Here is a 20,239-nt window from a genome sequence, read left to right on the forward strand (position 1 = left end):
ACACACACACACACACACACACACACACACACACACACACACACACACACACACACACACACACACACACACACACACACACACACACACACACACACACACACACACACACACACACACACACACACACACACACACACACACACACACACACACACACACACACACACACACACACACACACACACACACACACACACACACACACACACACACACACACACACACACACACACACACACACACACACACACACACACACACACACACACACACACACACACACACACACACACACACACACACACACACACACACACACACACACACACACACACACACACACACACACACACACACACACACACACACACACACACACACACACACACACACACACACACACACACACACACACACACACACACACACACACACACACACACACACACACACACACACACACACACACACACACACACACACACACACACACACACACACACACACACACACACACACACACACACACACACACACACACACACACACACACACACACACACACACACACACACACACACACACACACACACACACACACACACACACACACACACACACACACACACACACACACACACACACACACACACACACACACACACACACACACACACACACACACACACACACACACACACACACACACACACACACACACACACACACACACACACACACACACACACACACACACACACACACACACACACACACACACACACACACACACACACACACACACACACACACACACACACACACACACACACACACACACACACACACACACACACACACACACACACACACACACACACACACACACACACACACACACACACACACACACACACACACACACACACACACACACACACACACACACACACACACACACACACACACACACACACACACACACACACACACACACACACACACACACACACACACACACACACACACACACACACACACACACACACACACACACACACACACACACACACACACACACACACACACACACACACACACACACACACACACACACACACACACACACACACACACACACACACACACACACACACACACACACACACACACACACACACACACACACACACACACACACACACACACACACACACACACACACACACACACACACACACACACACACACACACACACACACACACACACACACACACACACACACACACACACACACACACACACACACACACACACACACACACACACACACACACACACACACACACACACACACACACACACACACACACACACACACACACACACACACACACACACACACACACACACACACACACACACACACACACACACACACACACACACACACACACACACACACACACACACACACACACACACACACACACACACACACACACACACACACACACACACACACACACACACACACACACACACACACACACACACACACACACACACACACACACACACACACACACACACACACACACACACACACACACACACACACACACACACACACACACACACACACACACACACACACACACACACACACACACACACACACACACACACACACACACACACACACACACACACACACACACACACACACACACACACACACACACACACACACACACACACACACACACACACACACACACACACACACACACACACACACACACACACACACACACACACACACACACACACACACACACACACACACACACACACACACACACACACACACACACACACACACACACACACACACACACACACACACACACACACACACACACACACACACACACACACACACACACACACACACACACACACACACACACACACACACACACACACACACACACACACACACACACACACACACACACACACACACACACACACACACACACACACACACACACACACACACACACACACACACACACACACACACACACACACACACACACACACACACACACACACACACACACACACACACACACACACACACACACACACACACACACACACACACACACACACACACACACACACACACACACACACACACACACACACACACACACACACACACACACACACACACACACACACACACACACACACACACACACACACACACACACACACACACACACACACACACACACACACACACACACACACACACACACACACACACACACACACACACACACACACACACACACACACACACACACACACACACACACACACACACACACACACACACACACACACACACACACACACACACACACACACACACACACACACACACACACACACACACACACACACACACACACACACACACACACACACACACACACACACACACACACACACACACACACACACACACACACACACACACACACACACACACACACACACACACACACACACACACACACACACACACACACACACACACACACACACACACACACACACACACACACACACACACACACACACACACACACACACACACACACACACACACACACACACACACACACACACACACACACACACACACACACACACACACACACACACACACACACACACACACACACACACACACACACACACACACACACACACACACACACACACACACACACACACACACACACACACACACACACACACACACACACACACACACACACACACACACACACACACACACACACACACACACACACACACACACACACACACACACACACACACACACACACACACACACACACACACACACACACACACACACACACACACACACACACACACACACACACACACACACACACACACACACACACACACACACACACACACACACACACACACACACACACACACACACACACACACACACACACACTTGCACACACAGAATATAAATCGATCTACTCCAATATTTATCTAAAAGAGCATGTAACTATTTAACCCCGCTTTTCAGGATTTGAGTGATCAGAAATCTACACCTGCAGCAAAACGGTACGTGCGTTGAAATACCTTGTGCTGTCTCATTACAAGAGCAGTAATTCTGTTGTTCGTCATCTAGAGAGACTCTGACAGATGCCGAACTTCTATCGACAGGGTACCATAGAGAGACAAACGTAAATGTAATGTGTATTCTGCTAATGTTCGTGTACAGAAGAAGAGTTTCATTAAATATTTTTAAATTAATATTAAAAGGATGACTGTACAACCAGTGCTGCAGAGGATTGTGTCATTACTAATGTCGTATAGATGAAGACGTCAGCAATTGTGTGACTGAAACAGCCGAACCATTAGATTCCAAGTAAGGAAAATTTTGCTAGGCCTATCACCTTGCCAATGTTTTAACATTGTATGGACCTTGTATTCAGTTCTGCCGCAATGTCAACAGCTACTGCATTGTCTTTGAGCGAGTCGGCTTCTCTTTCAGACATTGTTTCGTTATTACAATCTAGACTGGAGATGAGAGACGAAGATAATCGTGACAATTATCAAACAGTTCACGTGCGAAGAAAAAAGATTCTTTGAGGTGGCTTAGACGTACTACCTTCGATCCTACAAAACCCATCAAGGTTTAGAACATTGTCCATGACACGGTGTCATTTTCAAACTATAGATGCATGTGCAGTGTACCGTCATGCATACGTCGACGCTGACGCCTAGCGTCAGAGTCAGCGTCAACATCAAAGAATGCCGCCAGCGTCAGGCGGTGTCTTTGAAGTTAGACGCTCAGTTCTGCGTCAGCGTCCTATTCTAAACCAGAACACACACGCACGCACGCACGCACGCACGCACGCACGCACGCACACACACACACACACACACACACACACACACACACACACACACACACACACACACACACACACACACACACACACCATCGACAACAGGTACTGACGACATAAATATTGAATAGGTGGTATTTTTGGGTGAGGCTGGAATCGATACCGGGGACTCAAACGGGAGTTTTGGAGACTTGTGGCAGACGGTGCAGCTGTTCGGCTTCTTCATGGCCAAAGTGGACACCTAACTGCAAGACATTCCATCAATGCACTGCAGGCACACCAGCGCGTATAATATTAGAAGTTACACTCCGACCTGGTCAGCAGTCTCAAGCGATGGCAAATAGTATTGTACTGTACTTCTAGGACAAAGAATTCTTTGGATTCGGCCAGCTAATAGCTCTTAGTCTGCCTCAAGATGGATCGGGCTTCCCCATTTTTTCAGCTAGCGTTTACAGTTACATAGCGGGAGAAGACGCTATGGATGTTGATGTAAAAGTTGAGGATGTAGCAGACGTTACTACTAGAGTTCTCCTTGAAACTGTTAATATTTGTTCTTTTGTGGGGTTTTGCTGTTTATATATGATTTTCTATGATACAGATTCAGACGGCTACATCAGACCAACAAATCAGAGAGATCGTGACCACAGATGACGCCCTAGATATTTTAAGCGATTGCGGTTACGACAAGCCATTGTCGAATGTCAGATTTGCTGACAAAACTAATCTTATCAAAGTAGCAGCCACACATCATTGCCTTCTTTCGGTGAAAGCCGAATTAGACCAGCTCAAAGAAGGACTGCAAGTTCTAGACGTGCTAAGCTTGATATCTAAACACAGAAAAGCCTTCGAGCCCTACTTTTGCCTAGATAACTCTCGGACACTTACAGCAAGTAAGAACGGTGGCTGGAAAGTATATTATTTAACCTGATTTATCAATTTGGTCTAAAGCTCTGTGCTAAACATACGCAAGGGCTTGCAGTACGTACGTGCTACGTGCTTTCTAGCTAAATTTACATTTGCTGCTTTAGATCAAATTGAACAGCTCTTCAAAACAGTTCGGTTTACTGAAGATAATGCAGAGATAAGAGAGAAAGAAGAAGCTGCGTTTGTGAACTTTTTAGACTTTTTGACAGAGTGCGAAAGTAAGTTGATTCCAGTGTGTTTCAATTTAATATTGACTAGAGATCTGTTGGAATTGACAGGCAAGAGTATCAAATATGATATTGAGAAAGGCAGAGTTATAGAAATTGCATTAGGCCATGTCCTCTCATTCTTCTCCGGCACTGAAGCCATACCTCCTCTAGGATTCAGCTTGACACCATCTATAGAATTTACACCGGGCATCCTACCTCGCGCCTCTACTTGTACTTTGACTCTGATGTTGCCAACTGATGCGCACGACTGCTACCAATCCTTTAAAGAAGGAATAGTCTGTGGCCTTGTTAACCATGGAGGCTTTGGTGAAGTTTGAGCTATTACAACTAGTAGTGTGTTTGAGGCAGAGTCAGACTAGCATGATACCGTGTACCTTTCAAAACTTAGATAAAGTTAAAGTAACAGATTTAATATGAGAGAAACTAGTGCTTTGCGTTACTGAAATCATTACTAGAGCAATGTTCTACAATAGTACATTTTACCTACTATGTATGATCTGCAGCGATATTGGAGAATGCTAATAACTTCCAGATATATATTTAATCCAAAGCTATCACTAGGTGCTAAAGGATCAATCCGTTGCAGGTGATGGTAATCCACTGAAGAAGGACAAATTTGCGGTACATCTATAATATTTGATATGTCATCATCTGTTGCCACAGGACCGTCCGGGTCTATTCCGTAATGGAATAGATCTGTGCAGTCTGTGTTGCCATACCTTAAGTCAGATACAGCTAGTTGGTCAAGATTTTCAGCATGTATCATGCCATTCACCCAGATTTGATGTGTAGTCCAGTTATGTTCTGTTCGTAGTGGGTGATTGTTCCAAGATGTTTGAAATTCAAACAAACAACGTTGAATCCGTGGTAGATAAACGTAGTGAAGGGCAAACAGATGATTTTCGTCCATTGGGTCTAATTTCCCATTGTCTTCCATCCAGTAGAATAGTGAATAAAATGTCTGAACAACACATCGAAACACGTCACGCCACAAACGCTCTATTCTTTAGTTGTGAGTTGAGCGACCAGCAATGAAACTGCCTCTCCCTTCTCCCCGTTTGGCTATCATTGTCGTGGTGACTTCGTAATATTCTCCTCCTTTGTCTCCTCTAACTCTCGAAGGCCAGCCAAATGTACTTGTTGCATTGTTAAAGAAGCGCAAAACAGTTTCAGCTCTGTTGTTGTCTGAACCGTTAAGGTACACAATCATTCGAGAATATCCGTCAATACCTCATGAACAACAAGACGCCACCGTATGAGAGAGTGGTGACCATCAATGTGCCACAAGCTGTTTGGTCCCGAGACCGAGTATGTTCTAAGCACAATGGCACCCCATCGAAATGATGCAGCAATTGGATCTGCAGCCATCAGTGCTCTTCTGCACCTGTGCCTTTGAACATATATTCCTCTGCTCCGTAAAATTCCCATTACTATTGACGAACCAACGTGGGGCTGATTTATAGCAATCTCTCTAACAATTTGAAGTAGATTGTCGTCTGAAATATTGGAAAAACTTCTAGCACATAAAATTTATTGCTGATTAAAGACCAATTGACAAATTGAATGAATAGCCTAGAGGTAGGAATTCCCAACCCCTGACAACGACGCCAAATTGTCGACCGATTAACAAGATGCATTTCAGCAATTTTGGTCCATGTAAAACCACAAGCACGGAGATAAATTATCTGATCGCCATCTATTAGAGTTGGTGGACGCCCTCGTCCCCTAACAGAATCAGGAATTTGTACAAGACAGCTGTCTCTCGGCCTTAGCACTGCGGTAGTTGAACAAGAGCGATGGCCATCTACACCAACCAATTGATTCCAGGACTGCAAAAGAAGACGAAACTGGTGCTCCAAATCTGAAAGTATTTGACTTGCCTCAGGTTGCAAAGTTTCCTGTCCTTCTTGCAAAAGAAATCCTAGAGTGCGGACAGCTCCTACAATGCATACAAACCAACTAATAAAATAACTGCCTGACAGTAGTATACACTATAGACACCATCATGTACGTTCATTTTCAAATGCTTGTCTTAGATACGTTATTATAAGATTTTAAAGGGAAGCTCGACTATGGCTAAGATTTAGCTTTGTGCACCATTTTGACTTTCCTGAATGCATCAGGAAAACGCAACTAATCGCGCAAATATCAGAGCACACATTTATTCATTTGGCTTATTTGGCAAAGAGAAAAGCAGAGAGACTGGGTAACAGTCTATACTGTAGTCACAATTCATACACGTAGTCTGCAGCACTTGCTTTAGTTTACTACTGCATGTTGCTCCCGGTTCACACATACGGAAACTAGTTGCGTGTAAGAACAATCTGATCGTGTGCTGCACTGAAGTATTTATAGCACCAAAAATGAACACAGACCAGAACGAAAGCAATCAAGACTCATGTTGCATGATTACTATTACGGAAGCCTAGTGTGTTAGTAGTCCGGATGCCTTAGAGGGGCGCTACAGCTAGTCAGTCTAGAAACGTACACTCTACAGTTACATAGTCCTTAATCAACACTGTACACACCTTCTAGGCGGATCGACAGTAGTTCGCACACTGCAGTAGGAGAAGGATTGTGCAACAATTGCAGCTGGTTCCGGCAACGGTCTAGTATGTCTTGAAGAAACTCAAAGTACTCTTCCATACGTATAGAGGACGCCTATATATTGGCTGAGCTATTGTGCTCGACGTCGATCCTGCGAGGACACTGCTCTAGTAGATATCTATAAATGTTCTTCTCATGGCGTCATTTGTACGAACATGACGCTGCTGTACACTGCTAGGACTGCAGTTGTCAGCTGTTCTACTGAATGAGAACGTTAATTGTTGTTAGAATAACGCTTATCTAGATAATTCTATTTTACTATTTGCTAAGACTAATTATATCTAGAAATTAAAAACGGGCAAATCTATACGGGTGTTTTTCCAATTTTTAATTTTCTAATTTTAATTTTCTAATATCACGAGCTTAGAAATTCCACGTATTACATATCTTATGCCGTAGAACTTCCGACCGACATCCCACACGTAGCCTCGTCCATTGTCACACACACACACACACACACACACACACACACACACACACACACACACACACACACACACACACGCACGCACGCACGCACGCACGCACGCGCACACACACACACACACACACACACACACACACCGTTTTGAAGCGAACACAACCACGTGGCCAAAACCACACATCCGGCTTTCTAGCTAGAGAGACGGAGCGACTTCGTATCGCATAGACAAAGATGAGGATCGTCTAGATTTGACATGCATGCGCATCCGCGTAGAGACGTGTGAGGATCGAATACATTTGACACGCGCGCATCGCCTAGAAGCGTGTGATGATCGCATATATTTTGGCACGTGCATTGCATAGAGGTGTGTGCTGATCGCATATATTTTGGCACGCGCATCGCATAGAGGCGTGTGATGATCGCATATATTTTGGCACGCGCATCGCATAGAGGTGTGTGCTGACCGCATATATTTTGGCACGCGCATCGCATAGAGGCGTGTGATGATCGCATATATTTTGGCACGTGCATCGCATAGAGGTGTGTGCTGATCGCATATATTTTGGCACGCGCATCGCATAGAGGCGTGTAATGATCGCCTATTTGACATACGTATCGCATAGAGGTGTGTGACGATCGCCTATTTGACATACGTATCGCATAGAGGTGTGTGACGATCGCCTAGATTTGGCATATATTTGACAAAGACATCGCATGGAAAATTTGAGAATCGCACGTACATCTCACAGTCACATTGCATCTACGCGTACAAAATCGCATAAATTTCATATTCGCAATGCACAAAAATAACAAAGAATCGCCTAGATTTCAAACAGCACATCACATATAGCATGAAGATCGAATACATTCCGCAAATGATCGCATATATTTTGCCAAAATTGAACATATTTACGCAAAAATCGAATATTGCAACGCTTGGCCTGCCATATAATAGTACTTATTACTTGCGTTGTCTTGAGCCTAGATTGTAGTAGCACCGCAGAGTTACCACGCGCCGTTGTGCTCTGATCACGCTCTCGCTGGGTGGCTCGTTTACGCACCCTGCTGTGGTTGGTTCCGTACTTGGGTAAGGGTCTCACTACGTGGACCCCTGTGAGTCGGAGTCCGAGTCTTTAACCCTCCCTGCCTATCAGCACGAAACGAAATCGCAGTTTTGGTGCATGCGCCGACGCTCGCCCATTAGCCAGACCTTCATGACGGCAGGTCTGAGTACTGTCATTGTGATGGATACCGAGTGCCGACCAACTAGTTGAAAGCTTTGTGAATGTAAGGAGTCAACTCTAGATATATCTGTTATACAGCAAAACCTATCGTTTCCGTGTTGTTTACAGATGATGGGGTTAGTAAAAATGCAACTGGACGGCGGTATCACCAGCTGACTGAACAACGCGTGATCACGTTCCCTGATCTAGACTTTCTCCTTGAAAGACAGATGTTACAATGCTGGCACCCCCTCACAAAACAGATTTCCTTGCGTCGTTCATCGGGTCGAATGGAGAATGGAATGGCAAAGATGGATGACTATAATAATTAGTAGTGCAAATGTGCAGTGCGCGTGTTGCATGTCTCACCTCACATTGTGCCTGCTTGTATGGCTACTTCTATTTGCAATTTATATCTAAAGCTAGTCAATTTCACTATGTTCGTAAATTACATGAATTGTGACTGCTAATGACAATTATTTGGAGTGGTAACGCAACAAGCATTTTGATCATCTACTAACATCATAATTAATCAACTAAAGCACAGCCAAATTTGCACACACGAACACACGTAAACATGCACACTCGCACGTGCTGTTATATTAAATTTCATCATTGATCTGGCTTAGATTTAACTGTACGCTTTTGTGTGTGCCCATTGTTTAATTGGTTTCTATGTGTCCTCTTCCAAACTTGGTCAGTTCTTTTAGTGATTTTTGTTTGCCAAAGTGATACAATACTAACTACCTTCTATTAGTTGCATAAGTTTTCTAGGTTTTGTTAATATCAGAGTTATTGTCATTGATGTATAGCTGTGTTGGTGGGCTAGCAATGTTTCTTATGTTTCCGTAGGTACAGATTCCAGCAGTGGTGTCGCTTGCAAGAGAAAGCTTGCATTGGAGAATCAGGTAGGTGAAGAGTTAGAAACTCATTCAAACATTGTGGCAAAGTTTAGAATTTGTCACAAGATTAGAAAAGGCAAGAAATCCAAGTTGTCTAAAGTAGAACTTGCAAAGGAGAAAAAGAAGACGTTCAGTTTATGAAGAGTCTACAAGTTAATTCAATTGTGTTCAAGGATGATCATTTGAATTTTATCACCTTTGTGTGTTTTATAGGATAACTTTAGTGATTTGGACAACGTAAGCAAATCAAATACTTGTTAGCTTATTGTGTGTCAATATTACTAATTCAAATATGCTTTGATAGATACCTTGTTGCACCTACACAACAGAAAATTAGGCTACTGAGGTATATAATATACACAATTTTCATATTTGGCTGTGACTGGCAGTTACTTGTACTCCCATTCTCATTGCCAGACTACACCTCCTGACCACAATTAAACGAGTGTAAGTTGATTTCATTTCTTGAAGACATAATTATTAGTTTAAAAATGACAGTTTGTGCATCTATTTACAGACTGCTAGAAAAGATGATCTTTGGCCATTGTGGGTTGAACTACAAGACCAGAAAACGACTTTAACGAGGTTTACAGAAAAAGTAACGGAAATCAACGTGCTTCTGTTTGATAGAAAGCAGAGAAAGGTTAGAACAACAATGGATATAATAACAAACTTCTACATTACTAGGTTGTGTTTATGTGGCATCCGACTCATGATACAAAGAACTCTTTATATGACAGTCCAGCTGTACAGACACAACAACAGAGACAACAGCCACCACCTCCACTTTTCCAGCAGCAGCAGCAGCAGCAGCAGCATCCTCATGACATGGTCACAAATACTGAGTCGTTGTCTAGCGGTATTGTTGATGCTTCTGGAGTACGTATGTGCATTGTAAAGAATTTGTAATACTGAACAGATGGTTAGTTTTGGGTACGCATACTAGTAATAATAATAGTACAGTACATACTCAAATATCTAATACTTGACAGACACCTATTATAGTAAAATTGAGTTCTTACCCGAAGGTGTTAGGTACTTGGCTAAATTTGTAAAGCCTGACAGTATGCGCTGTAACATTTTGTTTTTAAGCGGTGTACGTTGGGAATCGGCTCTTTGCCGTGACGGCTCCCTATCTGGCAGTGAAGCTTGTATCGGACAAGGCTAAAGACGGAGGACAACTTGCGAAAGGTTCTTCCAGATGTACCCGTAGATAAGAAGACACAAGCAAGGTCCTCAGTTACAGGATCAGCAGCTAAGACGCCACTAGAGTCTGAACTTGTTCATGCTATTTGAGGTAGCCAATTTGGCTGTATTAAGCGTTTGTTCTCTTGATTATATACATGTAATATGGTGTTATAGAGGCTGTTATGCAGCAGTCTCCTTCACAAGAGAGAGAAACACAGCTCAATGTCTACCAGAAAATGATCACCACACTAAGCGACAAATGTAGGTTTCTTAATATGAGACAGTAGTGTTTAAGTCGACATACATGTAGTATGATTTGCTTTGTGACTGGAGTAGAAAAAAGAATAAATATATGTATTCAATAAATTACTGTTGCTCACTGTTACTGCTTATTCCCACCGGTAATCGGTTGAATTTACAAGTGAATACTAGGAGGACTCCACCGTTATTCCACAGATATCACGCGAGTTGTCGGGTGAATTCTGCCGTTGGCCTAATACCACACGAGTTCTCGAGAGGATTCCGCCGTTATCCGCGTAATACCACAGAATTTTCCCGGTAGAGTTTGCCGTTATTCCGCCGATATTCCCAGCGAAATTAGTAAAACCGTTGTCGAAATCATCTATGTTTTCCCGCTGTGATTATATTTGGAGCACGCCGCTTTACCGGAATTTTCTCAGGTGCGTTTCGAGCGTAAACTTTGCATCGGGAAATAATGACGTCTTCTGGGCATCCAAGGTCTCTTTAGTTTAATTATTAAATACAAATCTACATTTAAGAAAAACAGGAAATCAAAATGGTAAGAAGTTACAAATCCAGCAACATATGATGCACGTCTATTTTGCAGATTCATTCTTCGAAGGAGGCGGAAGCAGTCGGGTGCTTTCTAGTGAGATCGAAGAAAGGTCTCACACCAATTCGTCTATGTGTCGTTGTCTGCGACACAGTGGCACGCTAGCTGAAGAAGTAGAAAAGTGTTCCGAATACGGAAAGAAAGAACACTGTAATACTCTCGATATTACAAAAGCTGAAAAGAAGAATATGCTACATGGTGTGGCTGAAAAGTCAAATTATAGCAATTGTACAATATTTTCTGTACCATAAGCCCAGCAGGCTAGTTTATGCGGCTGTCACAGATGTTCCCACACAATCCTCATAGGCATTAGTTCGAGACGGTCAGTTTTAGCATCCTCGGCCGCTGGAATAACCATTGACGAGTCTGAGAGGTATACAAACGTCGTTAAATCGATTGGTAATGTTTGCACATTGGTTCACTAGTTGCATATGTGCCATGCTGGAATTTACTGTACCAGACTAGATGCGAAAAAAACATTACATACGTCTAGAACCATGGAAAACCATGGATGCCTTGCTTTTACCATGCCTTATTTGACCGGGGTTCTGCGGCCCCTACAACTGCTTCCGACTGCCAGAATCCGGATCCCGACACAGACGAAAGACTCGACAAGCTGATGCGTGACTGAATCGCGACTGTTCCTCGTCGTGATTGGATGATGCTGTGCCTTTTTGTTCTGCAGATCTGCCGGCAAGAATTCAACCGTAGAGTGGTCGAGGCAGACGAGACTACCACTAGAGTTACGAAGCAAGGAACGCAGACGATACCGAGATGGTGGCAGAGCGTCATCGACAAAGGAAAATTTCCTGAGTTATTTGAATCGATAGTAAATAAGGTATATCGTTATTTGTTTGTGTGGTGTAGTGTTGCGCATGCGTTGTGCAGGTAGTTGTAATACAGTTATTCGATAGACAGTCTCATTACTACAATTGGCGACGATGATGGCTACGTTCATCGGTACCATCTTAGCGTTTGATACTACTCTCGAAGACTGCTCCACTTACGTGGAACGGGCTGAGCAGTTTATGACAGCAAACAAGATGAAAGACGAAAACCGTGTCCCAACGTTACTGGCCTTGATGGGCAGCCCGACTTACAGCTTATTGCGGAATCTGGTCGCCCCACAGAAGCCGCCAGAGATGTCCTACACCGACATAGTGACAACCTTGACAAAGCATTTGGCGCCAAACCTTTAGTCATCGCGAAACGTTTCCGTTTTCATAAGAGAAATCAAGGCGCGGTGGAGACGATCAATACGTACGTTGCTACTCTTCGGAAGCTAGCTCTGACTTGCGATTTCGGAGCACAGCTGGATGACGCCATCAGAGATCAACTAGTTTGCGGTCTTAGCTTCGCGGCCATCCAAAAGCGATTACTATCGGAAGCAACACTCGACTGCAAGAAGGCTGTAGAGATTGTGATCGCTATGGAAGCAGCTGCTAAAGACACGCATGACATGATGGGTCAGCAGGTTCAGTCGAGTGCAGGAAGCGTTGAAGACGGAGTTCATCGCGCAGAGATCAGACATATACCCACTCAACTACGCAGGGGTAAGTCTTGCTACCGTTGTAGAAATACAAACCACCTGGCGCCCGCCTGTTGGCATAAGGAAACTGTTTGTGCTTCCTGCAAGAAGAAGAGTCACATTTCTGCAATGTGTCGTTCAAGACCCAAACAGGCACATGCAGCAGCTACATCTGTAACAGGTGAAACCAAGTACGTTAGTGAGCAGACGGATTCAACTGTTGAGGAAAGGGAGTGGAGATTACTAACTCTCAAGCACACATATACCCCTCCAATACTAGCACAAATCCAGTTGTCAGGAAAAGAAGTGACGATGGAAGTTGATACAGGAGCATCAGTATCTCTGATGCCCTTACAGCAATGGAAGAGTCTGGGAATTCCCAATGACTTAGATCCAGTACGCTGAACTTTACGCACATACACTAGAGAAAGTGTCGCTGTTCTAGGACAAGTACAAGTGAAAGTGAGATATGAACAGCAGGAAAAGACCCTCCCTTGTTGGTAGTGAAAGGATCAGGACCTGCCTTGCTCGGGCGAAACTGGCTTAGCCAGATCAGATTGGACTGGTATGGAATCCACCTTGTTTAGGATTCAAGTTCTTCTCTTCAGAGTATCCTGGACAAACACCAAACCATATTCGCTCCAGGTTTGGGTTGCATGCGTATTTCAACCTCCATTAGTTTGAAGCCAGGAACAGTGCCAAAGTTATGCAAGTACAGATCCGTACCGTATGCTCTACGCGAGGCAGTTGAAGAGTTGGACAGATTACAACGAGACGGTGTCATAGACAAAGTGGATGTGAGTGAATGGGGAACCCCACTGGTGTGGGCTAAAAAGAAGGACGGCTCTATCAGATTATGCGAGGATTACAAACAAGGTTACTCTGAACCAATGCATACAGGTAGACCAGTACCTCTACCGACATCAGGACCTTTTTCATCAATTATCTGATGGAAAGGAATTTTCTATTCTGGATTTATCCCACGCTTATCAGCAGATGCCTTTAACGGAGGACTCTAAGGAATACACCACCATCAATACCCACAAAGGCCTTTATCGCTACCTACGAATGCCATTCGGCATTGCCTGTGCACCGGCTAAGTTCCAGAAAGCTATTGATCAAGTTCTGCTGGGCCTGAAGAGAGTTGGGGCATATATGGACGACATCATAGTCACGGGAGCAACTACAGAATTACACCTTCTAAACCTCGAAGCTGTACTGAACCGGTTTGAAGAACAGGGTATTCGTCTACGGCCGGATAAGTGTCACTTCCTGCAGCCATCAGTAGAATTCCTTAGCCACCGCATTGACAAAGACGGAGTACACGTCTCAGAAACCAAGGTGGAGGCAATCCGAAACTGTCCTCAACCTGAAAATGTCATTCAATTACAGTCATTTCTTGGAATGGTGAACTACCATAATCGATACATTCCAAATCTCTCGTCTCTCCTACAGTCTCTCCCAGCTTTATTACAAAAAGGCGAGAAATGGATGTGGTCAGCGGCTTGTGAACGAGCATTCCAGTTAGTCAAGAAAATGCTCTCAAGCGCTTCTGTTTTGGCTTTCTATGATCGACGTTTGCCACTACGGGTTGCAGCAGACGCATCAGCATATGGCATAGGTGCTGTGTTGACACAAATTATGCCTCAGGGTCAGGAGCGGCCGGTTGCTTTTGCCTCGCGCACCATGACATTTGCGGAACGAAACTATTCTAGTGCGAGAAGCTTTAGCTATCATCTATGCCGTTAGAAATTTCATCAATACATCTATGGAAGACACTTCGTCTTGATCACAGACCACCAACCAATGATGACCATTCTTAGCCCCAGTAAGGCCGCGGTCACACTACATTCACATTACTCTTATATTAGAGGTTACATTTCCATTTGATCGGTCACACTATACTAGTCATAATGTACATGACAATGTGGTGCTAATGTTGATGAGAATTCCAATGGGGACGGGAGTCCACAATATCATTTACATTTCCATTGTTTCCACATTACCATGCATGTGGAAGGAAGATATTCTAGCACTGCAGCGAAGCCATATCGAGCATTCGCTTCTTGGATTACATCTTTGCAACAACTATGACAGATCACGGCGAGAGAAAGCGAAAGCAGAAGGTTCAGTGGCCTGAGGGAGCCGAACGAAAACTCATCGAGGTTTGGGCGGACGTCCTCCAACGCTAAAGTGAAGCGATGATTTAAAAAAAGAAAGCCAAAGCGCAAAAAGCCGCGGACATTCTAAATACTTATGTCGAAGATAAGCTACCTGGAGGGCTTCAGTAAGCACAGAGGAGGCCCTAGCAAAAATAGACAACGTTGTCGCCAAAGCTAGGCGCTTCTACAACAAATTTCCAGGCCAGAAGGAAACAGGGCGCCCTGCCAGTGACGATGACGTCGCTGTTGATGTAGAAGCTGCGAGTCTAGCATGGCCAAATTTCCAGACGTTTTACGACGTTCTTAGGAATCGTCCCTCTCTAGGCCCAGGCACTGCAAACGACTCGAGCGAGCAGGTCGAGAGTCACGATGCACAGTCTGTTGCCGATGTAACGCCTGACACAAGACATGTCACGCCTGTAACGCCCCCAACACCTACCACAAGTAATTATGCTGAGGACACAAAAGACAATGACGACAATCACCAGCAAGCCAAAAAGAAAATAAAAGAAGAACAGAAAGACAAAAGCAGAGACAAGAAGAAGACTCCTCGCACAGTGGCTGCACAGGCTGCTTTCCTAAAGAGTTTGGCAGTACAGCAAGAAGAAGCTCAGAGAAAGCAATTTGAACACGAAATGCGACAGCAGCAAATGCTTCAAGAATTTGAAGAGAAACGAGAGCAGTCTCGTCAAAAATTTGAAATAGAAATGAAAGAAAGAGAGGAAGAGACAAAAACTCGTCTGGAAAGGGAAAGACTGCGGTTTCAACAGACTGATGCAACAGCAACAGCTATTTCAAGCAAAACTTTTCAAGCGGCTATTTGATGACAGCAAAGATGAGTAGTGCTATAGAAGTTGTTTATTATCTAATGTTCTCCAGTTATACTGCAACATATGACAGGTTAATTAGCACATACCACAGCGTACTACTTTATCTGCATAGTTATACCAATTAATGCACACTATATACCAATCTAATCTGCATAGTCACCAAGAATATCCACCTACACCTACTGTTTTAATTAACTTTGTTTACTGCAATGAATAACCAAGTAAGAATTTAAGAAACGAAACGTAAACCAAACTTGCAGCTTATCGAGGATAATGAGCATGAACCCATTCTGAAATGACGTTCCTGACCTCTCTTCCACCTCTAAGAAGATCAGGGTCACCGTCTTCAGCACTATTTTCAAAATCTGTGGGATCTGGTAAGATGTCATCTTCATAAGGACATTTGTATCTCTCACAAATATTATGAAGTCCACAGCAAACAGTGCCTACAACACTTGCAAATACAGGGTCATTTAGCTTGCTCTGTGCAGTTACTCTCCAGCGTCCCTTATAAACGACCAAATGCTTGTTCTACGACTCTCCTAATACGAATGACAGAGTAGTTAAAGCTTACATAGTGAGGTCTCACTGGATCTTCATCAGAGCACTTCATTACTGTTGGTGACAATGAAAAGGCAGAATCAGCAACTAGAAAGGGTCTAATTTCCTGTCCGTTGATAATTTTTGAATGGCTTACATGAAGCCAGTCTCCAGTATCAATATTTCTTTTCAAGCTACTGTGATTGTAGGTGAAAAAATCACCTACACACCACGGTCTCCCAGAATTGACTGATGTGAAGATACCTCTTGCGTCGACACATGCCAAAATAATGATAGAGTGAAAACGCTTGTAGCAGAAATATGAATCTTCAAACTTTATAGGCTTTTCTATGCGCATAAACGTACCATCCAGAGCACCAGCACACTGAGGAAGACGGCATAGAGCTTCAAAATCACACAACCCATGGTCAAGTTCTGAACCTTTAGGGAACAGAAATGTTGAAGGAAACATGTGTCTAAGCAGGACGTGGACGCCATTATGAACGATAGCTACAGCCGTAGACTTTCCAATACAGAAAAGACCAGCAACGGATACGAAAGCAACAGAGTGTGCAAGCCAGAACAAAAGAATAGCCATTCGTTTTCAACAGGAATAGCTGCACGCATTGGAGTATCTTTTCTTCGAAGAAAGTTGCCGTACAACCCACAAACTAAAGAAAACACTCTTTGGCATTCTGAAGTAGGCGACATATTGACTGTCTTCCAAGTCAGAGTACATCCTACCAACTTCTTGCCAAGATCTGCACACTTCCGACTCCCAAAATCCAGCTCTTCGTGGAGCACACCAAAATCTACGCTTCAACCTTAGCTTCAATATTTTCCTCAACAGTGCAAGACAATATGCAAACGCTGTGTAGATTCAGAAGCAATAGCAGGTCTACGGTAGCGACACTTCACCTTCTGGGCAAAAATTCGGCTTTTACGAAAACTACCAATGTTGTTGTCAGCAACAAACACAGCCTTGTCACTCTGAAGCACTAACAAGACCGAGAACAGGAGAGCTTTTATCCGCCGGTGTGACGCCATTGTGAAATGTACACTAACAAATATGCTAGGTGTGACCGCACATTGACATTAGTATTAGCATACGGAAATATCAATGAAAATGTGAAGCTAATGTGAATGTAGTGTGACCACGGCCTAAAGGCATACCCTCCATGGCAGCGGCACGGTTGCAGAGGTGGGCCTCACTTTGACCTCGTACTCGTACACCATGGAGTTCAAATATTCAAAGGACCATGCCTCCGCAGATGCTTTGCGGCGGCTTCCCTGCCTATCAAATACCAAGGAAAAACCTGAGGCTACATTTCACCTCAGGGATTTTGATAACCTCCCAGTCACAGCAAAACAGTTAGCAACCGGTACCCGTCGTGATCCAACCTTGGCAACAGTTCTGCACTGGACCCGATTTGGATGGCCTTCTCACTGCTCTGATACAGACGCCAAGCCTTACCTGAACCGGAAATATAAATTGTCAGTGGCACAGGATTGCTTACTATGGGGCACAAGAGTAATTATACCTGTCGGTTTTCGTGAACGGTTACTGGAAGAGCTGCACGCGCAACACGTTGGTGCCAGCTGCAAAGAACATCAGGATATGCCAGCTTCAGCACCATTACATCACTGGAAGTGGCCAGCTACCCCTTGGTATCGTGTTCACATTGACTTCGCTGAGATCAATAATACTCATTTCCTGCTCCTCACTGATGAGCATTCAAAATGGCTAGAGGTAACGCATATGCCTTCAACAAAACGGCGTCTATCATATCCGCACACCACTTTTTCACCCCTCGTCAAACGGACCAGCTGAGAAAGCGGTACAGAAAATTCAAGAGGGCTCTCCAGAAGGACAAGTCAACAGTACCATTAAAGCACAAACTAGCAAATTTCCTCCTCAGTTATCGAACCACTCGTCATTCAGCGACAGGCCAAGCTCCATGCACCTTGTTAATGCATCGATCTATCCGGACAAGGTTAGATCTCGTCCATCCAAGTCTTACAGACGTGATCTCCCGTCATCAACAATCTCAATGTTTTTCTCATGACAATAGCCAGCCTGTGCGGAGGTTTGCGGTTGGGGATACGGTTTTGGCTCAAGACTATCGCACAAATCAGGCCCAGTGGTCCGAAGAACTATTACGCAAGTATTGGGCCCACTGACGTATGAGGTCTATCTACCTGATACGCAACTGACGTGGAAACGCCACACCGACCAACTGGTACATTGCCCTAGCTCGACTACTAGTTCTACCAATACAGCGGACTCTCTGGTGCCTTCCCCGTCTGTTGCCCGTCGTCGGGATCAACTCACCGTCTACAGCTCCTACTGGAAACTCACTTTCTACGTCGGTCATCGATCAAAAAACCTCGGTTACTCCTATGGCTGCATCATCCACAACCACGGATTTTTCGGAAGGCACCAGAGTCGCCTCAGACTCAGCAGAAACAACGGCAGACAGTAACTCGTCTACTGCGATCACCTCAATTCTCGAAAGGAATCCAGTTAGTCCTATTGCAACATTCGCCTTACGTCGGTCCATCAGAGTATCCCGACCGCCTGAGAGACTTGACTTATAGTTGTTTTTTGCATTGTTGAGTTGTGTTGGTTCACGATTATTAGTCTCTAGTGAAGTTTTCCTCCCTTTTATTTTTAGGGGGAAGGGTGGTGTAGTGTTGCGCATGCATGCGTTGTGCAGGTAGTTGTAATACAGTTATTCGATATACAGTCTACGTTACTACAGTTTGCACGTCTTCTACAGTCGTAGATATATAAATCGAACTTTTCTATTGTTTCGTATACAGGTTGGTGTGTCTGA

The 20,239-nt window shown here is 44.4% G+C and overlaps 2 protein-coding genes across 2 annotated transcripts; one reads left to right on the top strand and one right to left on the bottom strand.

Annotated features, from left to right (window-relative positions):
* The first annotated feature begins 3,718 nt into the window (after positions 1–3,718).
* On the top strand, positions 3,719–5,755 carry LOC134195770 (G2/M phase-specific E3 ubiquitin-protein ligase-like). Its single transcript, XM_062664848.1, has 5 exons — positions 3,719–3,775; positions 4,123–4,531; positions 4,590–4,881; positions 5,020–5,133; positions 5,194–5,755. The coding sequence occupies exons 2-5, from the start codon at positions 4,469–4,471 to the stop codon at positions 5,460–5,462; spliced, it is 738 nt and encodes a 245-aa protein (XP_062520832.1). The 5' UTR covers positions 3,719–3,775; positions 4,123–4,468; the 3' UTR covers positions 5,463–5,755.
* An 11,615-nt stretch (positions 5,756–17,370) lies between these two features.
* LOC134195419 (uncharacterized) lies at positions 17,371–18,000 on the bottom strand. The gene has a single exon (XM_062664443.1). It carries the CDS (start codon positions 17,998–18,000, stop codon positions 17,371–17,373), a length of 630 nt encoding a protein of 209 aa, XP_062520427.1.
* Between the last annotated feature and the right edge of the window lie 2,239 nt (positions 18,001–20,239).

The sequence above is a fragment of the Corticium candelabrum genome, chromosome 20, assembly GCF_963422355.1.
Source record: "Corticium candelabrum chromosome 20, ooCorCand1.1, whole genome shotgun sequence".
NCBI lineage: Eukaryota > Metazoa > Porifera > Homoscleromorpha > Homosclerophorida > Plakinidae > Corticium > Corticium candelabrum.